The sequence below is a fragment of the Psammomys obesus genome, unplaced genomic scaffold (assembly GCF_907164565.1).
Source record: "Psammomys obesus unplaced genomic scaffold, mPsaObe1.curated_primary_1811, whole genome shotgun sequence".
Classification (NCBI taxonomy): Eukaryota; Metazoa; Chordata; class Mammalia; order Rodentia; family Muridae; genus Psammomys; species Psammomys obesus.
In genome coordinates, this window is record NW_026592118.1 from 42,539,808 (window position 1) to 42,566,801 (window position 26,994).

The 26,994-nt window shown below is 39.6% G+C and overlaps 1 protein-coding gene across 4 annotated transcripts in view; it reads left to right on the top strand.

Annotated features, from left to right (window-relative positions):
- St7 (suppression of tumorigenicity 7) overlaps window positions 1-26,994 on the top strand; it is a 235,577-nt gene that overhangs the window by 97,458 nt on the left and 111,125 nt on the right. For 3 of the 4 annotated variants that reach the window (XM_055612719.1, XM_055612716.1, XM_055612718.1), the window contains exon 2: window positions 15,086-15,168. In XM_055612719.1, coding sequence (XP_055468694.1) covers window positions 15,091-15,168 — 78 coding nt within the window. In that variant the 5' untranslated portion in view covers window positions 15,086-15,090. Of the gene's footprint in view, window positions 1-5,195; window positions 5,314-15,085; window positions 15,169-26,994 lie in introns of all 4 variants that reach the window. The other variant, XM_055612717.1, reaches the window with a different exon arrangement.

Here is a 26,994-nt window from a genome sequence, read left to right on the forward strand (position 1 = left end):
ATGTGATTTCTCAGTTATTTCTGCCACCATTATAAACTGAACCCACTGTAGTAGTTTGAATGAGTATAGCCTCTATGGGCTCAGATGTTAGAATGCTTGGTCCCCAGCTGATGAAACTTTTTGGGAAGGATTAGGAGGTATGGCCTTGTTGGAGGAGGTATGTCATTGAGCTTTAAGATTTATACAAAAGGCCATTTCCAGTTAACTTCTTCTCTTCCTCATACCTGTTGATAAAGGTGTAAGCTCTCAGCTACTGTTCCAAAGCCATTCTTGTCCACTGCCACATTACCTGTCATGATGAACTTTAAGTCCTTAATGAACTTTTCCTTTTATAAGTTGCCTTGGTCATGGTGTCTCTTCACAGCAGTAGAAAAGTGACTAAGACACCCTCTGAAACAGCAAACCCAACTAAATATATTCTTTTATAAGTTGCTTTAGCCTTTTTTTTTTGTCACAGCAATAGAAAAGTAACCAAGACACAAGGTATATTTTAGCATGATTTATAAATTAGGAATCAATCAACTATTTATTGAATGCTATCTGCTTTTGATAGTTTCATAAGAACCATGGAGGAATCAGAACAAGTATAGCAATAAGGGGTAACCAGTCCTATTACAGATTAATACTATTACATTTGGAATCTTTTAGCAAACAGGTAAAATGTTATATATTTAGCATATTATATTGTTGTATAATAATCCTCTTTGTTATATAATACATAAACATGTACAATCCCTCAGTTCACAAAGAAGAAAGAAAACAATAGGACTTTTTTCCTGTTTTGTCTGAGCACAAAACCTAGGCCAGGTGCTGAGCTCTTCTTATAAGCAAAGAGAGGCAGCATCATAAAGCTGGCTTATGTTTCAGCTTCATGGCCTTGCAGCCTCCTTTTCTGTCTTCTCTTTAGAATAACAAATATAATAATTATGGGGAAAGGAGGCTGATAGATTATTAAAAACATACGGAGAGAACATAGCCATTTGGTAAGACATCATGCATCCCAACACTTAAGACAGGACAAGCTCAATGGAATAACCCTTGCTTGGAATGCACTATGATCTGGGTCAATCACCAACACTGCAAGAAAGAAAAATTGACATCTAAATGCTTGAATTTGTGATTCTAAATTCAGCAGCAGAAGTTGCACTACTATTATGCAATAAATTTCTGGTATGGGTCTGAAACCAGGAGATCTTTCTAGTCCTTAGGTAAAAGACCTATAATCTGTGGGCACTAATTTTTCATGAGTCACCATTGGCAGTGGTCTTAATCTGGAAAGGCAGTCAGGGTGGTGGTGTAGCACTTTGTGTTAGGCCATATGCCAAACAGTGTTGTCTAGGAAGTAGGTTAGACATGTAGGTGTCCAGGTAGGACAGATCGGACAGGAAGAGCAGGGCAGGTGGAAAAGGTTGATCTCAGTACATACATACTTGACCATGTGTTTATATGCAGCATTTGTGTGGATCTAGGATAAGACCAGTTTTGGAATGCACCTGGTGAAGAAGCTTACGTAACAGGGATCCAGTAGGAGGAAATACCAAAACAAAGACCCAGTGGTAGAAGCCCTCAGAACAGAGATCCAGGGGGACGAAATCTCAGAAAAGGGATCCAGTGGGAGAAGCCCTCTGAACAGAGATTCAATGAGAGGAAATCTCAAAATGCTGGTTGGGATTCAGCCTTCAAGGTGAATTTGCTTAAATTCACATGCTGGGTCTGCTCCCTCCCAGCTATGTGCTTTTGAACAATACGTGATTGGACTGTCACTTTCCTTATCTGTAAAAATGGACAGGCTAGATTTCATTATGTTTATCATATCTTGTAGGTCTATATAAGCGAGTATATACCAAGTTTGTCTTTGTCCTTCTGGGATACTTCACTCAGAATGATCTTTTCTAGATCCCACCACTTGCCTGCAAATTTCATGATTTCCTCCTTTTTGATTGCTGAGTAGTATTCCATTGTGTAAAAATACCACAATTTCTGTATCCATTCCTCTGTTGATGGACATCTGGGTTGTTTCCAAGTTCTGGCTATTACAAATAAAGCTGCTACGAACATGGTTGAACAAATGTCCTTGTTGTGTACTTGAGCAAATTTTGGGTATATACCTAGGAGTGGTATAGCTGGGTCTTGAGGTAGCACAATTAAGAAAGTGGACACAGGCGAAGGTGATTAATCCTCATTTAGAAAAACAAATGGGATGTGCATTGAACGTATGACAGGAGTCTACCACAAAAGGCATCTGAAAGACTCTACCTAGCAGTGTTTCAAAGCAGACACTAAGACTCATAACCAAACCCTCGGCAGAGTGCAGGGAATCATATGAAAGAAGGGAAGTTAGTATGATATGGAAAGGATAGGAGCTCTACAAGGACCAAATATATCCAGGCACAGGGTCTTTTCTGAGACTGACTCTCAACCAAGGACCATCTATGGATATAACCTAGAACTTCGGCTCAGATGTGGCCCGTGGTAGCTCAGTAACCAAGTAGTTTTCCAAAGTAAGGAGAACACGGACTATTTCTAACAGGATCTCAAGGGCAGGCTGTTTGACCCCCCACCCCAGGGGAGGAGCAGTCTGTTAGGCTACAGAGGAGGACTTTGCAGCCAGCCCTGAAGGTACCTGATAAAACAGGGTCAGATGAAAGGGGAGGAGGTCCTCCCCTATCAGTGGACTTGGAAAGGGGCAGGGAGGAGACCAGAGAGGGAGTGCGGGGTTGGGGAGGGAATGAGGGAGCGGGACACAGAGTTAACAAAATGTAACTAAAAATAAAAATAAAATAAAATAAAATAAAATAAAGTAATAATAAAAAAAATGGACAGGCTAAAGACAGTTGTTGAAATTTGTTGTTTTTAATGTCAGTACAATGCATGGAAAGCATCGTGGGTGTTTCATGAAGTTCCTGTGAGTATTCGCTGGTATTCTTAGCATTGTTTGTGGATGGTTACAAAATGTTAGGGTAACTGAAATTTTTAGCCATTTGGAAATTACATTTATAAAAGTTTTCTTGAATTCAGGCTCTACTTTGTTTTCTACTATGGTGGGTTGAGAAATACATTTTATGTTCTTACTTGATGAAATCTGATAGGAGCAAATGGATATCAGGCTTTCCCTCTCCCATAATGGCTGGTTTTAGAACAGTAGGTTTCTATCTTCTGTCATTTGGCTATGTTCATTCATGTCATACAGTGTCATTCATAGTAATGGTTTCAGAGGAACTCAGAGGAAGTAGGGATGCTCACACCACTGTGTGAGCAGTAGAAAGGAAGAAGAAACAACAAATTGAAAGGCAACAGGAACGAAGGATAACTGATGCTGTAGCAGAAGAACAAGTCGCCATTTCAGACACAATTTGGGATTTAAAATGCAGTTCCCAGGGCTGGAGAGACAGCTTGGTTGTTAAAAGCACTTGCTGCTTTTCCAGAGGACCCAGGTTCACTTTCCAGCAAAAACATGGAGGCTTATGATCACTCCAGTTCCAGAAGACCCAGTGCCCTGTTCTGAACGCAAGTGCCAGGCACGCACATGGTACACACACAGAGCACTCAGACACAGAGAAATTTAAAATATTTAGAGCAAGAGAGCAAGCGAAAGATGCAAACAAAGCCACAGTTTTCTCCAGCATCCTTCAAGTTGGAGTTTTCCTGAACATTCCTTTCCAGCAATGAGGTTTTCATTTCATGGGTCTTTATCATGTACCCATTTTTTCTAAATCTGGTTTTGCCTATGATGAAGCCTACAAAATATCCTTTAAATAATGCACATGTTTTGTGTCTTTGCTTTTCATTCTTTGGAAGAAATTTAAACCAGTTGTATGTGTCATATGTTTATTCACCTATATCCTGCCCTTTTACTGAACAGCATTTATAATTTTTACATGCATGGTCCTTTTTGGCTATGCAGTGGCTAGGAAACTAGGCAATTCAGTGCATTTAGTATAGTGGTTATTGTTATTTTGTGTGGGTGTGTGTGTGTGTAGCCAAATACTCAGAGTCCCTTGTATTTTCTCCATCAACAACAAGCAGATAGAAAAGAACATTGCAGTAAATTTTACTTTAGAGCAAATTGTATGTAGCAGTTTTCTCTTAGAAAACTGACACCCTAGTCCTTTTTTTTTTTAATTACATAGAAATTACTGTGTTCAAATCCTGTAAATAGGGGCTGGAGAGATGCTTTAGTGGTTCCTGGGTTTAATTCCCAGCACCGACATGGCTGCATACAGCTGTCTGCAGCTCCAGTTTCAGGGTATCTGACACTCTTACACAGACACACTTGTAGGCAAAACACTAATGCACATGAAACAAAATTCTGTAAATAAAAATCAGAAAGGAAGTAAAAAAAATCAAACCAAGAAAAATTCTATCAACTATGGCAGAGAAACAGTTCATGTACTTACTAAGGAAAGTTTTTATTTATTTTTTATTTTTGTTTTTATAGATGAGTGATATTCCAGTAGGAGAAACAAGAAAGCTGTACATACCAGGACTCACCCAGAGACCAAATTCTAGGAAAATAAGAATGAAAACTTTAGTATACCAGCAATTCTCCTCACTCGTCAGAACTAATTTTTAATTTGGTGCTGCAGGTATTCTCAATAAGCTAGCAACAACCCAAATTTCCAGAGGTGGAAACATTTACACAAATTAGGCAAAATCTTCAAAGGGAAATACTATTGTCAAAATAATATTTTCAGAGAATATTTAATGACATTAGAATATGGTAAAAAATGATTAAAACAAACAAACCAACAAACGAGTGTTACCTAGCAGAGAATGAGAGAAAGAGTTGCCCATATGCATATTGATTGTTAGTGTTGTCTCTGTGTGAGCCACTACAATTTATCCTGACATATACTAAGATAAAGAAACAAGAGACAGAAGAACATGAGGGCATCGGAGTATGCAGACATTAGTCTTCAGTGCTAATGATGGCTTCCTGGAGGTCAGAGTCACTTATATTGTGTATGTGGTGATAAAGTGGCTGAGATCAGCTCAGGATAAGGTAACTCAACGCCTGTGCAGTCCACACTGAGGCATTCCCTTGTTCTCAGACTTAGAGCCTCCCATGCTCAAGCACAGATCCTGGCCTCACAGTATCAAATTATTTCAGAAGAGCTGCTAAACACAGGAAACCCACCAACAATGCTGAAACTTGGACACTTTACCTTTTTTTTTTTTTTTTTCTGTCTCTTCAGACACACTGTCAATTTCTCAGAAGAAAGACATGCCCAAGAAAAAAAATAGTACAGGCTTTGGGGTCAGGAGAGCCATGTTTAAATCAAGTTTCAGCAATCCAATAGCTGCATGTCCTTGGTGAGTCATTGAACTTGGTACACTTCAGTTTTTTCATCCTTTTATAGCATGGGCTGTCTGTCTTGGGGGGGAATCAAATGACAAAAACTAGAACTAAAACAGTTGTCTGGCACATGGTGGCATTCAGTAGATGGTCCATAAACACCAACCAGGTCATTTCTCTGGGGTTTGTGTTTGTGATGGATAGAAACAATTTAAAATGATGCCCTGATAAGACACTTTTTTTTTTGTCCCCACTACAATGGTATTGTATATTTTGTAGATAATAATCTGAATAATTTTGAAGATGACATTTTTTGAAAACCACTATGTTAGTCATGTTAAATATTTTGTTTGGTAGTTTCTACATTTGTTTATTTGCATGCTTTTATTTTTCTATCTCTTGGAAAAATAGCCTGTGCAGGTCACCAATATGAGTGGTCTGTGTTACTCTCCTACTTCTTTTGGTAAATGTGGAGGAAGAAGAAATTTTAAAATGCACAGTGAAGGCACTGTGAAGAAATAGTGCTCTTGTAGAAGACCCAAGTCCCCAGCACCCATGTCAGTATTTCACAACGACCTGTAACTCCAGCTCCTGGGGATGTGTTACTGTCTTTTGGGCTCCATGAGTACCTGGACACAGATACACACACACACACACACACACACACACACACACACACACACACACTAAAATAAACTGGATGGTGGTGGCACACGCCTTTAGTCCCAGGCTTAGGAGGCAGAGGCAGGCAAATCTCTATGAGTTTGAGGCCAGACTGGTCTACAGAGCAAGTTTCAGGATAGCCAGGGATACACAGAGAAACCATGTCTCAAAAAATAAAAAACCAAACAAACTATAATTTTAATTTTTTTTATAAACAACCTTGAAAAGCAACTCTTTCCTCTTTTTGAACGTTTTTAGACTTTTATCTTATTTAGTTTATTTACCTATGGGGTACTCACGTGGTATTTATATATTTGTATATCACTGGTCAAATTGTGTTATGGATAGCTGTCTTCTGAAGCATTTATCTTTTCTTGGAGATAAAACAGCCATTATTCTTTCTCCTAAGTTTTTGTTGTTGCTGTTATTAGTACCTTAATATTTTAACTACAATGATGTGAAACAGCATGCTGTCATGTATTTCTGTTCTTTATTTCAGGACCCATTTACCAATCTGTTTGTAGTCCTCCCTTCTTCCTCCTATCCCTACCTGTTTTACTCTCAAATACTATGAGATCTGTCTTCTTAGAGTACCATGAATGAGGTCATTTGTTTTGAAAAAGCTTTTCAGTTTGTTGTCAAACCATTTGTCCATTTTTCTTATGTTGTCTTTGTTATTGAGGTCATGTCCAAAATGGATTACCCATTCCAGGGTCCCCAAAAATACCCATAGTTCTTTTTCCTAAAAGTTTCATAGTTTCAATTCTCAGGTATTGTGGTAAGTTTGAATGTACTAATAATAAACTCAGAATTACTCATAATGCATCTGTGTCACACTAAGAAAACAAATCAAAGCACTGCCCCAAGAACCAGGATTTGACTTTTCTGCCTCACATTCCTAGTGTCTTCCATTATTCCTATCTTTCTGCTGTAGGAGTCTGAGGCTGTGCAAGGCTGTCTTTGAAACTCATCCTGTGTCAGTGTCTGACCCTGTGTGTCTGTCCCTAACAGGAGACTTGGCTTTCCCTTTTATTGAACAGCGCAGAGAGTATAATATGGAGAAGACACGAGGGACACTCTACAGAGATCTTTTACAGGATTTGACAACAAATTAAGTAACTGACTGCAAGTGACCCCTAACTGACCCAGACAGCAAACAGTATTATAAAGAAACATCATTGTTTATCAAGTTTTATCTGTATGCTGTGTTCAACAATTATGGTGGTTATTCATCTTCTAAAACCACTTTCAGCCTATATTTGCTATTTCTGGCAAATGCTTACCAGAACACACATACATTCCTCTGGTTCGGGGTGGGGGGCATGGAAGAATACATAATTTTAGATTATAGCTATGTATTATTAGCTTATGTTGTAAAAGTTGATAACATGGGAAATCCAAGGTAAGTTAGCCAGGATGTTACATTGTTTAAAGGCGGGTTAAACAAACAGGCTGAGTACACAGTAGGATAGCAGTTTTATGTGACTTCACAGTTTATTATTGACTCTGGCTGTGAAGTCCATTGTACATTCCCGTCTCTTGGAATGTAAGAGGTATTTTTTTTTATCATAATGCATTGCCACTAAAACCATTTATTGAAAATACCCTTTTCTCAATAAATACTGCTTATATCCTTTTAAAAGTCAGTTTACTGTGGATATATGGAGTTACTTCTAAGATCTCTATTCTCTTCTATTGGTCTGAATATCTGTTTTTATGTCCAAGCTGCATTGTTTTAATTGTAATTGCTTTATAGCTTATTTTTACTTTAGTTCATATAATACTTCATACTTAGTTTTTTTTTACAGGTATCTTTTGTTGCTTATTATTATTATTATTATCATCATCATCATTTTGATGTGGTTCTAGTCAATCTCCTACCTTTTTAAAGGATTTGATTGGGGGCCATTTTCACAGTGATGCAATGTTTTCTACTACATGTCCCCATGGCAATACTCATTGATAATATTGCTGCTTAGACAGTACCTTCTGAGTTTGGGCTGCAGAATTTCCTGGTATGAGGTTAACTGACTCAGTCAAATTAATGATAGTGGCTTAATTAACTTTAATCAACTGCTTACCCATCTCTAAAATACCTGCCTTGTTTTTTTTTTTAAGCTTCAGCCACTAGGCATGTGCTAATTAAGTATACACAACTTGTCAACTTACCTCTTTGTCACAGGTAAATAGATCATATTCCAGTGAGGGATAGAAATGGCTGAAAACCATTTGAGATAACAGGAATAGAGATGAAAATTAAAAAAAAAATCACCCCAGGGAATGGGAACATGTCTATCAGAGACAGCATTGTGTATCTGGGATTTAGATCCATCTTTTATAATTTTTTTTTATTTATTTGAAAAAAAACTGGGTTATAGACATTTGGAAGTATGAGGGTCAGGGCTCCAGTTTTCTTTGCCTCTCACTTTATAGGCATTATGTGAAGGAAGGTGAATTTGTGATTTACCCTTGGAGATACACTTCAGTCACAGGGCTGGAGAGACAATGTTTCATGGCCCCTGGAATAGAAATTGGCTATTTGTTGCAAATGTAAAGCTAAATATAGTACTAGAATTGAAAACAGTAAAGCTCTAGGCTTATTCTGAGCAGCCAGGTAGGGGAGCAGCTGGACTTCAGTGTCCTGGCCTGTCTGGTGGCTCCTTCCCTCTAGGTTGTACATGCAGTTAGCCACAGGAGCATGGCTAGAACAGCTCTGCAATATACATCATACTGGAAAATTGTCACACTTGGGGAGTCTCAGTAAGAGGCTGGGCCTGGAAGAGGGGTGTATGCTAACATCTGAGGGGAAGAGATATCTTAAAATTATCTGATGGATAGTTTAAGTATGCAGTTAGATGTTGTTTCTGATTCTTTTCCTTCCTTCCTGGTTTATTACTTAATAAACTTATTCACAACAGAAAATATGGTTATTCTAGATCATTCTCTGGGTCATACACATAAGTTCCCAATAGGCCTTTTTCTTGTGGCAGAGGGCAGGTTCCATCGTCAAAGATAAATAAATTTGTTACTGAGATTTTAGAGAATGAACAAAAGAAGAGAGTGAGAAAGGAAGGAAGGAAGAAAAAAAAGGTACAATGCTTTTTTGGCCCAAACTGTTACCTTGGTTTGAGGCAAACTACCTGTGAGTTAGCAAAGGATTTTAAAAACAAATCAAGTCAATCAGTTAATAGAAAGCACAAAGAGCAGAATGGAACAGGAGTTATTTTTGTGTGGCCATATCTCATGTGTTAAGAAAGGAATATACATATGTGTAGTTACTAGGCTTAAAGTACAATCAATTGAAATGCTTCACCTTCACCATGCTTTATTTTTTTCTTAAAGGTATATAGAATAAGAAGACACTCAGAACAGTTGATAAATTTCTAATAATTTCTAATAGTAACCTGTAGTGTGAGAATATAGCAGTGTTTATTTCTTCAAAGGACTCCTTGTTTCTACAGTGGAATAGGAGCTTTACTCTAGTACATGCTCCTTGTCTTCTCACTTAGGTCTCATATCATGAATTCTCTCACTGCATTCCTATACAAAAACCCACCACTCACTCTCTCTCTGTTCATTGGCAGTGTGACCTTGGCCTCACTTCAACAATGTTACCTAGACTTTGACTCTTATCTGATATTCTCAAGAGCTATACACACCTGTTGAGTTGACTCCTGTAGTGTTAGCTGTGTTTCAGGAGCTGGCTTCTTTGAAGTAATTCTCAACGATGCCAGTTTTATCTGCTACTCTATCAGTTTCTATCAGGAATCTCTGTCTTGCCCCACAATCCACTTCACCTTCTCTTTGCCTTACTACATAAACTGTGCAATATATAATAAACTATATATTTTTGGAGTCTGATGTAACTCAGTTGTAGAGCCCCTGAATAGCATAAAAGTTAGAGGGGGACACGTTTGGAAGAAAAAGAGGGTCAATGGGAAAAAGATAAAGGGGGACAAATATGTCAAAACATTATATTCATTTGTGAAACTGTCAAAAATAAAAATAATTTAAGAAAGTACAGGCTCAGTATCATTATTAATATCTTATATGCTACTCTCAGTGCTGGTTCTGTATCTTACTTGATGAACTAAGTACCATTTATATAACTAAATGAATCAGCTAATATTAATAAATGTAGAAGATTTATAGGGAAGTATTTCAGAGTTTAGATGGGTTTTCCATACTCTTATTAGTGCCCTTGCCTTGTTGTTTCTATGAATTTTATATTTAAGTTTTTTGCTATAGTAGATTACTGTTACCAGTCGTGTGAACCATCAGTTAGGCAGTTCTCTCTGTTAGGCACATTAAGTAATGAATTCCTATATTGAACTTTACAGCATGCAGTTTTCCTAAGCCTAACCATTGATGCTTCTCTAATATTTTCTGTGTAACTTCCATTGAAGGAGGGATAAATGAGAAGTCAGGAACCTCATTTCTCTCAAGATGCTAGAAAGTGCCTGCACAGTTTGCATGGCTGATACTGTATGTACCCTCCAGTGTGAATACAAGAAGTTCTGGGAATGTTCTTTTCCATCACTCACCACAGCTGTCCTATGAGAACAAGTATCATTCACTCGAGTGATTCTCTGCTTGTCACGAATTCAGCAGTCCAGCCTTTTCAACTCCTATGACTATAAACATTAAATGAGAAAAAAAAAAGCCAGTGCATAGAATACACAGAGCAGAGCCTCAAAGGAGTACCAAGGATCCCTTAATTTTGGCTGTCAATTATAGCTCTTATTTTGCATGATTCTCATGCATGTGCTTTGGGGCACTAATTTGGAGGCTTTCTCAAAGGAATACATTGATGCACAATTTTCTCCCATTCCAGTCGGAGCTGAGAAAAGAGTACCGCATTGGCACTCGGAATCATAGTAGCCTGTTATAGACTGTTCACATGTCTACTTCTTAAAATTACCCAAAGTTCCTTAAGGACAAGAATTATATGTCAAACATGTTTGAGTTCTTGGTACTTTCTACAGTGCCTGATACACATTGGACATATATGGTTCATTGACCCATAGATAATCACCTGCCTTTGCATTTACAACAGATTTTAAGTAGCACATCATACATGAGAGAAGACATACTAGAGTAGAAATGCAATGAAAAATTATAGTTACTACTGGACTGGCACACCAAGTGATAAAAAGAATGTAAAAAGACTTAAGAGTACTTCTGTCCTGTATTACTTAGTTTTGAAGGGAAATGGCATTTAATTCTGAATAAAGTCAGCTTCTGAAAACATTGCTACATGCTAACAGTAGTACAGTTTGTATCTATTTTGGTGGAGTTACTACTGCAAGATTGAAATATGATAAAGACATTCTGTTTCAGGGTAAAATTAAGTATACACAATGTACTTGGAAAAGATTGGAATGTAAAATTGCTTTAAAAAGAAAAGTGTCTTTGGAGTTTAGTAGGGTAAAGCTGTATCACAAGAGCCTAATTCTTAAAATTTTGTCTTTTAAATTTTAGGTTATAATATAATTATATCATTTCCCCTTTCCCTTTCCTCCCAAATGACTAATTTTAAGGGCTCTGTACAGCCAATGTCTTGCTATTTGGGAATAATATCTTATAATATCTGGGAAATTCTTATCTTAGCAAGGAAGCAATCATGGAACTTACCTAACCTGCATCTCACCCTACATGGAACACACACACGGGAGGGGGGAGAATACAAAGTTCCATGCATCAAAAATTACTTTTGTTGCATTTATATTTAACTTTAAAAATAATTTTCAAATTTAGCTTAAAACATATGTAAGTAGCTGAGAATATGAAATATACAAGTTTTTTTTTTCCACCAGAATGCAGTTCTTCACAGTATCTAGTTGTAAGTGAAAGGAAACCCACCATCTGAAATCTTACTTCACTTGTCAAACTAATATAGCATGCTCCAACAATACTTTCCTAGATCACAGCTGAGAAAAAGAATTTGTTCAGCTCAGTGCCCCTATGGAGTTGTCTGCTCTGTAAAGCAGAAACAGGATACCTGTAAAGTTGCCAAGGAAACATCAAGGGTCCAGGAAGAGTAGACAGGATGATTTATGAGTGCTTCCTACCTTAGCAATGAGTCTAAAAATAAACCTCCTTGCTTCGCCCTCACAAAGATAAATGCCATAGGATTTCTCAAGAGGACTGTGATACAGAAAAGCTTGAGACCCAGCACAAGGAGGGCAGGACAGCAGGGAGAGGTGCTCCTGTTGTGCTCTTAATACTAACTGAGCTGACTGGACGGAAAACTGGAAAAAATGCTATGTATTTAAAATATGCCTAGAGGGAAAAAAAGACTCTTTACAGATGTATTATGAAGATATTTTATTACCAGATATTTTTTTAGAAAGCATCTCCTCAGCTCTCAGATTTTCAGAGACTTACATCTCAGCATGCTTAGTGGCAACAGAGAGAGGAGTTGTGTTTTATTTAGGAATGGACAGGAAAGAAACTCTTGGTAAGTTTTGGATTTCCTTACCACTCATCTTGGGCATCCTGCAATTAGCCAGCATTATTATCAAATGCCCATGTCCATTTTCATTTTCATAATTACTAGGTTGGTGACTGCCTCCAGGTCCCTGCCCTGCTTGAGTTCCTGTCCTGGCTTTCTTCAGTGATGAATGGTGATAAGGAAGCATAAGCCAAATAAACCCTTTCCTCCCCAAGTTGCTTTGGTCATGTTGTTCATCACAGCTATCGTAACCCTAACTAAGACAAGCAGCAAGTAGACCTGAGGCAGGAGCTTATGCAGAGGCCATGGAGGAATGGAGCTTACTGGCTTGCTCCACACATAGCTTGCTCAGCCTGCTTTCTCATAGAACCCAGGACCAACAGCCCAGGGGTAGCACCAGCCACAATGAGCTGAGCCCTTCCCCATCAACCACTAGTTAAGAAAACACTGTAAAGGCTTGCCTGAAGCCAGATCTTATGGAAGCATTTCCTCTCTTGAGGTTCCCTCCTCTCAGATGACTTGTATCAAGTTGACTAAAACCAGCAAGTACAACTGACCCCTTGTCAACTTGACATACAAATATCACATTTCATTAGAACTTTTCCTTTCTCATTTATCCCCAAGATGGCATGTAAATAAAAACTCACAGTATAAAATGTAAATAAGTTTAAAAGTCTTACATATTTACAAATTCAAACACATGAAAAGTTCACTCTCTTTAAAAACCCAAAGTCAGTTTAAAAAGTTCACAGTTCCTCAACTGTGGGTTCCTGTAGAATCAAAATTAAATTAAATTACTTTCTTCAAGATGGAAGAATCAGGGCACAGTTTTATAATCTGAACAAAGCCAAATCAAACCCCATCTGTATAAATACCTAAATGTGCAATGTCTGGGACTCATTCAGGATCTTCGAGGCTCCTCCAAAGGGCTTTGGTCACTCCTCTAACTCCACTGTGTGCACCACACACACAGCATGTCTTCTAGGCTTCCACTGCTTCCTCTCCACCACTGCTTCTGTTCTCGATGGTCATGTCATGGTACTGGCATCTCTAAAATGCTGGCGTCTCTTTCTACAACGGGGCTGCATTTTCTCCAATATCCTGGGCTTTTTTTATGGTGATGAGTCTCAACTTCTCTCATGAAGTTGAAGTTCAAGCCTGGGCCTTCACTGCTACTGAGACTACACATTCGCCAGAGGCCTCTCATGGTCTCTCACAGTGCTAAGCCTCAGCTGCTTTCCATGACCCCTTCATGCCTTTAAAACCAGCAACACCTGGGTGACTTCTATACCTGAGTAAGTTCAGCTGCTCGAATAAGGCACGACCTTGACTGCCTCAGAGCACAGATTCTGTGTGCTGAATCTGAAATGAGAAAGCAGGGTTTCTGAATCCGAGGAAGTGCTTCCTCAAAGATTCACCTTAATCATGTTGATCTCTTCTTAATCACAGCTAATTTTTCAGCTCTAGCTGACTACCACAAAAACCAGGATATCTGGTTCTGATATCTTTTTAATTACAGATGATTTTTTTTCAGGGCCAGAAAACACATATCTTAATTCAAAGTAGCAACTGGCACTAATAGAGTCTTTACACGGCCCTCTGAAACTTCACAAAGAAAAATGACTCACTTTTCCTTAGCAGCTATCAATTAATAGCAACTCAACTAGGGTTGAAGCCTTGTGAACCCTTTCTCAGACAGGAATACTGACTGAATTGACTGGGTAGGTCTTGTGTAGGTATTTATAGCTGCTGTGAGTTCCTGAGTGTAATGGCCGTGTCCCGTCCAGAAGAAAACATTTTACAGCACTCCTCCTCATCCTTTTGTCCTTATGTTCCTTCCTCTCCTTCTTCCCTGAACTTTAAAGGTAGAATAAATGTCTGATTTAGGGGTGAACACTCAATTGTCATTTATGCTCAGCACACTGACCAGTTATACGTCTATGTGTTGCTTGCTACCTACTGCAAAAACAAGTTTCTCTGAGTAAGGTACAAATCTATGGGTACAAATATTAATATTTTAGAAGGCAATTTGACATTTCCGTTGAGCAAAACAATAGCAGTAAGAAACTAAGACCTATGCCTTCCTCAGCCATAGGCCTTTGACCTATTTATATTACTAGGCATAAATTCTTTTCTGTGTAACAGGCCTCAAATCCAAGCAGAAAATCATTGGTTATACCCCTGACAGCCTTGCCACTATTGTACTTTACCTGGCAGGTATTTTAGCGTTTAGGTTATAACTTGATACCTGCCTTTCTGAATCAGTGTACTAGTTCTTCATTTTCCTGGGGCTTTGCTATGGTTCTAGAAATTCTGGTCATCAGAAACACATGATTTTACAAGGACTAAAGATAAATGAGTTAAGTGCTAGAGAGGTGGCTCAGTAGTTAAGAGAACTCAGTGTTCTTGAAGAGAGCAGGGGTTCAGTTCCTACCGCCCAACATGTTGGCTACAACGCTAATCTGTATCTGCAGTTGTAGGGATTTTGATCCTTTCTTTGGACTCCTTCGATACTGAATACATGTAGTGCACATACATACATGCTTGCCAATCACTTATACGTACACACACACACACACACACACACACAATCTTAAGAAATACAAAGAAAGTTTTCCCGATACAGTTATGCCTTTCTCAATCCTTTCCCTTTCCTTTTTTTGTTTTTTCAGTGAGCATGTTTTTGAACACGTTAACCCCGAAGTTCTATGTGGCCCTGACAGGCACTTCCTCACTAATATCAGGACTTATTTTGGTAAGTGATGTAATTCTTCTAATTTAAAAACGTATTAACGTGTATGTTAAGGAAAAAGTCTGGGAGAGTATGTATCAGCAGCTTTCAATACTCATCTTGCATGTACATTCCTGTTGGATGGGGATTAAGAGAAGACTTGTACTTACCCAGCTTTACATGTTCTGGACATTTGAAAAACAGTTCTACAATCCTTTCTTTTGCTGAAAGAAAAAACAATTCTTACCATGTGTGAAAAGAAGAGATGTTTCTAGGCTGAATTCTAGTATCCAAACATATAAGATGTGTGGGAGCCATAGATCAGTGGTAAAGAACTTATTATCTCATATTTACAAAGCCATGGATTCAATCTCCATCACCACAGAAATCAGACAGACAGACAGAGGGATATTGCTGATGTATGAAAGTGGCTCAGTTCAACTAAGACTTTTTCATATATTTATCATAATGGATTATTGGACTTAATATCAGTAGGAATACTGCATATTGTTTTTAAATGTGTTAGTATGGATTGTGGCAGTCCTAATCTTTTTCTCCCTTCATATTCTTTTCTCTCAATGTTTACATTTGTTTTTTATTTCCTTAAAAATAGGTATTTTTTTTTTTACCTCAAATAGGCAAAACAAAAAAAAATCATCATCTTAAAACTTTATTACCTTATATTCTGTAATAGCTGTAGGTATGCGGGACACATTACCTATTATAGTTCACTTTAGTGAACATTATGGGACTGTCTAAACTCAGTGAGACCAGCCTCATATGATTGAATAATCTTTAAGGGAGAGAAATTTAATTTTTTCTGTAGGCACAATCTTGTGATTACTAATTATTGTAGAAATAGGTACAAGTAAAAAATGTACAGTTGTTATTATTAAGGAAATGAATTATCAGTAGAAAACATTTTAAGGGAAGATATGTACAAACATGTTGAGCAAAGAGCATGCATTTCCTTGGAATAATAAAAGATTTCAGTCTGAGTTTATAATGTGGAGAAAGTCAGATTCTGTAAATAGATGAAGTAAATAATGGCAGTGTGAAGAACATCCTTTTGAGATGAGAGCATATCTAGGGTCAGCTTTTTGTATTTGTTATTACATGGGTTCTGGGAAACGTGCAAAGCTGGGGTTATGGAGTCAGGCTGTGACTAAAATCAGTAGGAGTCATGATAGAAGTCTCTATAGAAAGCCCGCAGCAGAGTGCAAATATCAACCTGAGGCAAGGGGCCACATATCAACGGTCACCTATAACAGGGAGGTGTTGTAGCGTGTAGCTCACTGCCTCTTACACACCCACTGCCCACACATGCATCTCTGACACCTCAGCTCTGTTCAGGAAATTTGAGAAAAGTAAGGGCACTGTTAGAGAGAGTTCCTCATGAAGCCTCGGGTTGGTTATTAAGTCATTCTGCCCAGGGACTGTATTTTATTCCAACATCAACTTCCTCCTGATTTTTAATGTTAAAATTCTCTTGTGAAGTAACAGTGACAGTGTATGGTGTTATTTTATTATAACTTGGGCAAGAAATTGTAGCATTTCCACATTCATCTTCAGTAAGGTGACTGGAGAACTGAGGGGATTTTAATAGAACATGAAATCTGATAGTCTGAAAACCACAGTGGTGAGAGGTCACGGATTACAAGAATTTACTTTAACTGAAATCGTAAGGCAGTGCAAAACATCAGTGAAACGAGAAAATAATTAAATGAAAATATTTTTAATCTGACTAAGACAAAAATTGGTGGAGAAAAATATTTTGATACTCTCTGAATATTTTCCAATGAAGGGGACATAGAGCAGAGAAAAATGATCAAAGGACTTCATTGAACAAAACCAGAAATGGCATGCCAGGAAACGCCAGAGAAAAATTCAGCTAAATGGCAAAAGTCTGAGAATGAATCACTCCGAAAGCTTCTACTGTATTGATTAAATGGAAGATACTCATTAGGAGGGTTGCTATGTAGTGGTGGGTAAGAAATTATATTAGCTTGCCGGGAGCTCAATAGTCAGGAGAAGGCAAGACATGGGTAGTAGTGGGAAGCAGCATGGAGGGAGTTATGGCCAGCCTCCCAGTAACTGAGGAGCAATGTGAACTTCCTAGGACTCCGGGGTCATTAGGTCTAAGCTTTTATTTTTCAGGTGGGAAATTTGAGACTTCTCAAGGAAAGAAAAGGAACTCTTGGGATTCAACTCATACAATTACTTTGTGGCAAAGTAGTCATGCCTCCAATCTACATTTTCCAATTCCCACTGTAGTATTTGTAAGAAAATGCTTTCACTTGCTTCATAAATTGCTGTTAAGTACATCTGAACACATATTTTATAACACACATACTCTCTCTCTCACACACAAATGCAAATTTTTTTGGGAAGAGGGGACAGGTATTTTAAATATCTCATGGATACCATTTATACTTTAAATAATATATTTTTAAGACCTTCTTTGTGATAAATCCTTGGAATACTTTTGCGTAAACAGGAAAAACAAGCCTTGCCTAGGGGGAGGGGTGGATATGATTTATACTGTATCCACTAATTTGCTGGACTGGAGAAAGGTCAGTGTTGTCCATGCATTCTGTTCTCACAAGGCTCCGTGGAGAACCCAGCCTGCTTGCGTGATGCTGGCTATGCCTGGCACTGATCCCAGCTATTCATTTTCTCTGCTCAGCAGCACAGTTTGCTGCTGTTCTTTCTTTGCACTTCAAACCAGGCAAATCGGTAACCTGCCTGTAGGCTGCATAGTTGGCAAAGGGCAGAACAAGAGTGGAACTCAGGCTGTCTTACAGAGGCAGCGTGTCTTTCATCACTCATTTCACTGCCGTTCCAGTTAAGTTGCAGCTGCCTTTCCAGCCTGCTGCACAAAGGCAGTTCTGGATTTCGTTCTGGGAGTGCCTTGCTGTGGGTTTACAGGATATAAATTAATTACCACTGTGTAGATATTTCCTTTCTTTCTGGTAAAGCTGCTCAAGGGTTGTCACTCCTGTAACTGAGGGATGGTTGAAGAAGCCTCATCAGTAAAGGGATTTCCCTGGGCCTCGGCTACCTTTGCAGACCTGGGCTCCTATGCTTTCTCCTGTGCTTGGCAGGCAGCTGCTGAGACTGCATGGTCACTGCTGGGCTACACTGTAGAAGCAGAAACTGTTTCTGACTGATGAAATGCTTAGAGCAGAGTAACCTGTCTTGCAGAAATGTGGATGGCTTTTCTAAAAACACTGGCCTTTTCTGAGGGCATACTGATTTTGTATGCAGTACTAGCTATCTGTACCCGTAGGTCCCTGCCTTACCCATGTTTGACAGTGGTGTCTATCACATTGCCCCTGGGGACTCAGCTTTGCTAGGCTTTGAAAATGATTTCAGGGTTTAGGATTCTATGCTGCCACTTTTTTTTTCTTCTGAGTGCATTTCCAGGGGGAGTAAAGAATCATGTGCTTTGAAAAATGGCTGTGTGCATGGAATGCTTAGCAGTTTGCTTTCAGGCATTAGAGAGACAATGGCTATTCCTCTCCCCAGCAATGTTCTGGGTGCCTGCCACTAACTCTGAGAGTACAGGGCTACTCCTGGGGAAATTGGCTGTCTGAGAACCTCAAGATTCCTATGCTAGAATGAGAAATGACCATGTTATTTGATGTTTAAGAAGAGATGTAAAAACAAAAGCCTAGTATTTCCACCGTGAAGAAAAAGTCAATTAACTGAACAAATACACTTAGAAATAAAAGTTACTGTCTTACTATTGTCAGAACAAAACGACAGCCTACAGACTGGGAAAGGATCTTCACCAACCCTGTATCTGACAGAGGGCTAATATCCAGAATATATAAAGAACTCAAGAAGTTAAAAAGCAACAAATCAAGTAATCCAATTAAAAAATGGGGCACGGAGCTAAACAGAGAAGTCTCTGTAGAGGAAAACAGAATGGCAGAGAAACAACTTAAAGAAATGCTCAATGTCCTTAGCCATCAGGGAGATGCAAATCAAAACAACCCTGAGATTTCACCTTACACCCATCGGAATGGCTAAGATCAAAATCTCAAGTGACAGCACATGCTGCAGAGAATGTGGAGAAAGGGGAACCCTCCTCCACTGCTGGTGGGAATGTAATGCGTAGTACAACCACTTTGGAAATCAAGCTGGCGCTTTCTCAGACAATTAGGAATAGTGCTACCTCAAGATCCAGCTATACCACTCCTAGGCATATATCCAAAATTTGCTCAAGTACACAACAAGGACATCTGTTCAACAATGTCTGTAGCAGCTTTATTCATAATAGCCAGAACCTGGAAACAACCCAGATATTCTTCATCAGAGGAATGGATACAGAAATTGTGGTATTTTTACACAATGGAATACTACCCAGAAATTAAAAACAAGGAAATCATGAAATTTGCAGGCAAATGGTGGGATCTAGAAAAGATCATCCTGAGTAAGGTATTCCAGAAGCAGAAAGACACACACAGTATATACTCACTTATAAGTGGATACTAGGTCTAAAAGACAGGATAAACATACTAAAATCTGTACACCTAAAGAAGCTAAACAAGAAAGAAGACCCTGGGTAAGATGATCAATCCTCACTTAGAAAGACAAATGAGATGGACATTGGAAGTAGGAGAAAACAAGAAACAGGACAGGAGCCTACCACAGAGGGCCTCTGAAAGACTCTACCTAGCAGTGTATCAAAGCAGATGCTGAGACTCATAACCAAACCTTGGGCAGAGTGCAGGGAATTATATGAAAGAAGGGGAGTTAGTAAGATCTGGAGAGGACAGGAGCTCCACAAGGACCAAATATATCTGGGCACAGGGGTCTTTTCTGAGACTGATTCTCCAGCCAAGGACCATTCATGGAGACCTAGAACCCCTTGCTCAGATGTAGCCCATGGCAGCTCAGTATCCAAGTGGGTACCCTAGTAATGGGAACAGGGACTGTCCCTAACATGAACTCAGTGGCTGGCTCTTTGACCCCCCCTCCCCCCAGGGGAAAAGCAGCCTTGCTAGGCCACAGAAGAAGACATTGCAGCCAGTCTTGATAAGACCTGATAAGCTAGCGTCAGATGGAAGGGAAGGAGGGCCTACCGGATCTGTGGACTTAGAGAGGGGCAGGGAGGGTGGGATTGGGAGGGAATGAAGGAGGGATACAGCTGGGATGCAAAGTAAACTGTAATTAATATAAAAAATAACAATTCAATTAAAAAAGTTACTTTTACCTCAATTTCTTTAAAAACAGATGGATATATCTGACAAGATGTCACTGGTAGTTTTTCTTCAGAGGTTGAGACTGGCAGTGAATTTGCTAAGCTACCTGCCTCATTTGCTCTTCTCTGTGTTTCCTGTGGCCACACCCATGCAGACAGCCTCTTTCTGTTTAACTTCATGGTCCCTCTTTGCCTGCCTGATTTGAGCCTCCTCAGCATAGGCTGGCCCTGCCACAGGAAAGGCCCCGTCCCGACACTCAAAACCCGTCAGTTCCACCCTCTATCTACTGTCGAGGCTGCATCCAGTCTACCCAAGAGTCTCTTCAGGCAATGTTCATTTCAAAGAACATACTGGGGTTTGCTTTTGCTTTGTAAATGGAAATGTGGGCATGTAGAGAAAACAATTCACATAATTTAATCAAAATCTTGGTAGAGAAACTGCTACATATGATATTGATATTTATATATGGATGCTTATATCCCTACGAACTTGTGTATCGAGTGCCCCTGTACATATACTTATATATAGCATGAATATATGTTATGTGGAAAGGTATAAAAAAGGCATGCAAGGTAAACTTTAAAAAGTCAGAATAAGTAACAAAGTAAACAAAATTAGAATAGTAAGTTAAAAATGCTAGTTCATGGTTGGGTATAAAGGAAGCACCTTTTCAGAAAGTGGTTGGTAGAAGAGATACCACTAGGAAGACTTGAGTGGTAAGACATGACCATGTCTGTTGGTGGTATCCTCATTCAGAGCTTGTTTTAGAAGCCACACTGTTAAGTTATCGTAGGTGAAGCATCCCAGTCATATCTAGGAGGACACACTCACAGAGCTGATTTTCTGGTCCTCTGGCTCTTGCCATCTTTCTGATCCCTCTTCTGTGATTGTTCCCTGTTGCAAATGTATTAACTGGGGCTAGACTCCCCATGAGGGTTGTTCTCTGAATTTTGATGAGTTATGGTCTTTTGTTTAAAGAGAAATTTCTTTGATGAGAGGTGAAAGTGACCCTGCCCCTAAACAAAAGATTGTAGGGAACTAAGGAATGCTGAGGTAGGAGAAACTGTCTTCCCCCTGGATGAGCCCCTAATTGACTATCTAATACTGACTGGTCAGCCCTGAAATCATATATATACAAAAATGCTAAATGGACTGAGCAAGCTATATTTATATATTTATGCCTTTGTGTATGATAGCAATTAAATTAGAATTAAATTTAAAAGGCCATGAATTTGAGAGGGAGCAAGGTGTGTGTGACAGAGATTGGAGGGAGGGAAAGGAGGAAAAAGCTGTACCCACTGTACCAGCTACTGAATAAGCACCTTGTTTCCTTTAGTGCTCACTGAAATTCAAAGTGGTAGTTATTACCCTTGTGTTCATATTGCTGAATGTAAAGAGACACAAAGGCTTAGTAATTTGGCCCAAGGTTATAGAGCAGATAGATGGTAGGATTCAGGTCCTGATCTGTTTGTGTCCTCTTTTATCCTTGTTCAAGGTAACAGAATAAGGTAGTTGTTCTGTCTCTTTTCAACTCATCTAAAATCCTAAAACTCTTCATACAGATAAAATGACCACAATGCTGGAGGTAAGGGTTAAAAGAAAAAACTTAGGGACACTTGACTAGAATGGCTTGTAGATGGTGCAGAGTAGCACATAGATGCTAGCTTGTATCAGGAATTAAGAAACCCATCTCTTGGCTCTGGCATACAGAATGAGAAATGTTGTAGGGACCAGATTGCAGCCAAGTCTGCAGACAATGAAAGGAAGATGAGGCCTATTTAGCCTTATCAACTTACAATGTCTTGGGTTCACCATGAAAATTAATGATCTTTTGAGGAAGCCCAAGGGCCAGGCAATGAGTATATACAGAAGCTTGTCAGGACCTGTGAACGAGAGCATTTTATTGGATTAACAATTAGACACAGCAAAACTGGAGAATATGAACAAATTAGAATAGATAAAAAGACAGACCCACCGAATTTGTCTTTTCTAATCTGTATAAATTGGTAAGCTTGTAAGCTGTGGAACTGTAGGTCAGGAAAGACCTATAGACCAGACATCCAGAAAGGGTGTGCTCAGCCCTGCTTGCTGAGTATAGTTGGGGTTATGTTTAGGATTTAAGTGTCCATTGTTCTGCCATGTTATTCTGCCTCCACAAGAAGTGCCACCTGGGAAGGTGGTTACCAGGAGGTTTGAGAAACTGATATTTTTCATTTTCACAGACTTACAGGAATGGACCAAGTACATACGAAAGGGATGAGTAGGGAAAATGGACAAGAGAAGAAAAATATAAAGAAGAGAAAGGAGGCCAGAGGATGAGTGAAAGCCTATGACGTTTTCAGGAGGAGACAATTTTTTCTTTTTCTATTTGGCCATGAAAATTAGGTTAGATGTGGCCAGTTTAGAACACAGATTAACACTTAGCACAACTTTTCCTATGTTATTTTTGTGATTAGTTATTGTCCTCTTCCTTTCTAAACTAGAATTGGTTTGTTTAGTTTTTATTCTTTTTTTTTTAACATTTGTTTTCTTATGTATGTGAGTATATTGCCAGAATTTATTTATGTATGTGCCTGGTACCTTTCAGAAGCCAAGAAAAGGAGTTGAGTTCCCTGGGACTGGAGTTACAGATGGGTATGGGCCACAATATGGGTGCTGGGAACCAAGTCTGAGTCCTTTGTGAGAGTGATAAATTCTTTTAATCACTGAGCCATCTCTTCAGCTCCCATATTTGTGTTTTTATGTACTTTATTGTGTCATCAACCATGGTTGATGCTTAAAGAACATCAGTTGACTGTCCAGATAATACAGTGAGTGCAGGAGTTAGCAGCAGCAGAGTTATCTGGGGAGCTTGCTTTGGATCCTGAGGACTGCCTCAGTCGGCATCTGTAGAGTCTTAAAGGACAGGTACCATCGTAGTATGAAGTACTGGGCTTGGGACAGATTATGCAAGCCAAATTCTTCCTATTCTTAGTGATCTCCATAACTACTCTCTAGCCCAGGAGAATGGGCTTTATCTCCAGGCCACAATAATGAAAGCTCCAGTAGAAAATCCTACCCAGTGACTATATATAGACCCAGGTGGGCTTCTGACCTTGAAGAATGCCTCATCTTCCTGTCTCTTTTTGTCCTTGCAGCAGGTGCCCAGAAATGGGGGTGGGAGTGACAATTCCACACATAGCTGCCAAGCTGTTTAGGGAAACAGGTGGCTAATGAGGGATTGGCTGAGAGTTAGGAAGCAGGAGGCCAAAGCCCACATAGTAGCTTTATAGTATTTATAAACCAAGCATAGGAAAAGAAAGGGCTGATTGCTCTTAGTGCCTTTCCTCCCATCCTCCCTCCCTTCTTTTCTTTTATCCTTCCCTCCTCCCTCAGTCCTTCATTCCTTCCTTTCTTTTTTCTTTGCAGTTAATGTCAGTCTTGAGTTGTAAGTGACTTTGAAAGGGCCAGTTGTTATGAAGGAAAGGATGTACTTAAGAATGCAAAGGGACACTAAACAGTAGTTATGGATATCACTGCAGCGCTTGCCAGATGCCTTGGTTTATCTCGTATGCTTGATAATCTCTTGGTAATGAGAGAAAATGATATGCAGCACACGGGCGAGTCACTACCGCACAGGCATTTAACACACAGATGCACAGATGCACACATGCATGCACGGGTGCAGGCACACACCCACACAGCGTAAATTACCTTCCAGGGACTGTTTCCCGGAATCTTGGCCTCATGCCTCTTGGCCATTTGTGCTTTTGTACTTCCAGATTCTTACAGATTTTTTTCTTTTCATGGTGCTTTTTCCACTTCAAAAGCGTGTGTTAGCCTTTTTTTTTTTTTTTTTTTAAGCCCAAATTCCCGCCCTCTAAAACTTGATTCTGCTGTTTATTTAGGTTACATGCAGTTACTCCACTGGCCCATCACGAGGAGCTATCCAGCATTGTAAACATTGCATCATCCTTCCCATTCTGAGTGCACACTCTGACTTGACCACAGACACTAGAAAACAGCCCCAGAGAAACCAGAAACCAGACCAACGAGCCTGGCTTCTTAGTTAAGAGTATTTGCCCTTAAACTAGATAGAGTCAACTTTGGATATCTAACATTGCCATACCCTGTTGATGGATGGTTTGGATTCCCACTCTACTTAATCTGTATTACTCCAGAGATGGTTCCTGGGAAGGAGAAAGAGTAGTGGAGAGATTAAGGTTTTAAAACTAAGAAATGCATAATTTTGCATTTTAAATCCCAAGTTATTTGGCAAACTAGAGAGACTGCCCCCCCCTTCCCAGTATGTCAGGACCACTAAACTAGCATGTCTACGAGCTATTTTAAAAAGCTAAATTTGTTTATGAGTGCCTTACTGTTTACCCTGCACGTATGCACAAGGGAAATGTATTCAAAGTGACACCAAATATGTATGCATTAAATAACACCATCTGCCCATTTGGATCCATTCAGCACTTTAAAAATATTGTGAAGTGTTCCCTCAAAGTCTGATGAGTTTTGAAATTCTTAAAAGATTGTTGTGCTGCTACCTGAAGTTAAAGAGCTTGGTTTGACATTTGAGAAAGCTTCAAATTCTTCCTTTCTTCCTTTTCTTTTGATACATAGTGGAAGGACAGGGAACCACTATTTATACTAGTGTCCCCAAATGGCTACTTAATTTGAGGCACTTGCCTCTTAGGTTTAATTATCTGGTCACATTTGATAGACTACTTCTGAATTGGTTTATATAGCTAAGAAAGAATAAGGAGACTGTAAGAGGACTTTTCCAGGGAAATGAAGGACTGCTTGTGTGTCTGTTCCAGCTTAACTGAAGCATTGTTATGTTGGTAGCTTAATAAAGAGCTTTGGGAAGGGAGCCGCAGAGAGCTGGGCTTCAGGCTGAGCAACTTTATTTAGCTTTGTGACTCAGGTCGGGTCACTGCATCTTGATGAACAGTCTTTGTTCCTCATCTTAGTGGATCCCCTACATAGTTCTTTAAGGTCCATAGTTCTTTAAGTGTTGGTCTTTGTATGGTTCTGCTAGAGGAACGAAAGAACTGAACTCTCAAGGCTTTGTGCATGTGATGGGTTCTGGCATGTCAGAGATCTTGTGGATGTGAAGCATGGGCTTTTAGGGTAGGGACAAGATTGTTGTGACCCTGGGGTATTGCTCATGGTGGCTAAGAATGTGCGGTGCCGTGTGATGGAATGAGTGGACTGTGGCATAGTAGGTGCTCCAACAGTGCAACACGGGAAAGCAGGACAAAACATCTGTTGTCATTTCTGTGACCAGTGACCCGGGGGTTGTGGGAACCTTGAGGCAGAGAGCTTTTGTGGACTTGTTGAGAGCTTTGTGGACTGCTCAGGACTGCAGCTCAGCAGTACCTTGTCACGTGTTTTCTGTTAACATCCTAGTGATAGGTAAGAGGCTATACTAGCCGGAACTGTGGAGTGGCATCTGACAGCACTGTTCCTGGGGAGATGGAAAGACACCTGCTCGCCCCAGATATGGAACCAATGAGAGACTGATAAGGACACTCCTTAAGTCAAGCTTGCTAACCTGAGTTTTCTGCAGTTACTTATGGAGTATGGCGTATGGCTCACAAAAGCTGGACACCCAAAGTACACTGCACAACTTGCAGGCATCTTGACAGATTGAAGTGTCTTTTCCAGGCAGCCTGGCTGGTCTGATAGTGTCTCCTCACAATTGTTACTGCTTATTTACGCACGAGGAATGAGGGCCTAGTGAAGCTGGCCACTCCTGAGTCATTTTACATTTCGAGTTTTAGTGAACTTGCCTGCAGAATGGATTGTTTTACTTCTCTTTAGATTAGAGCATCCTTTGTCTTAACTGCCTTCCCTCTAAGAAGAAATGTTGCATTTTAGAGGAATTGCTACACAACAACTAGCAAAAGATGGGTACCTCAGGGTAGGACTCAGAGGTGTGTCATCCTTGAGTGGCACAAATCATTAACATAACAGATGGTAACTTTGTTAGTGAGCATTTGAGAACTGTGGGCCAGACACTGAAGTAGGTACTTTACATTGAGCTGGTATGAAAAATGACGACTCTTGAAGATAAATATATGGAAGGTACTAGTATCCAAATAAATCAAATAAATCACTTGGAGCTATAGACATCTTTATGGCTCCACAATCTGTATGTTTCCCTATGAGGGTCCCTGCAGGTGTTACAGCCAGCAGTGAGGCAATCCCTGAAGAGGTGGGAATGAAAACTTGGTTCAGCTTCAGTTCACCAGGCTAGAGCAAAGTTCTAAGAGTCTGATGCCAGGAGGTTTATTTATTATTTATGTTTAAACACAGTACAATTTGGAAAAAAGTTTCCTGGTTATAATATAATCCCTGGTCAAAAGGAAGCATAACAACATTGACACTCAACTCAAGATAGATGTCATTTCTTCTAAGAAGATGGGTTCTAGAGATAGACTACCTGTGTTACTTTAAGGGCCTAGGACGGATCTGGCATGGTTTTGGTCATACAGCTAGTGTAGAGATCATTTGGGGTATCATTTGCCTCTGGTCTGGGTTTTATGGAGCTTGGAGGAGCCCCTGGCTACGCAGACAATGTTAGGGTCATTTAGCCTACTAGCCACCTCTGGTCTTGGTTGTGGGAGCTGGATGTGGCCTGGTCCTTCAG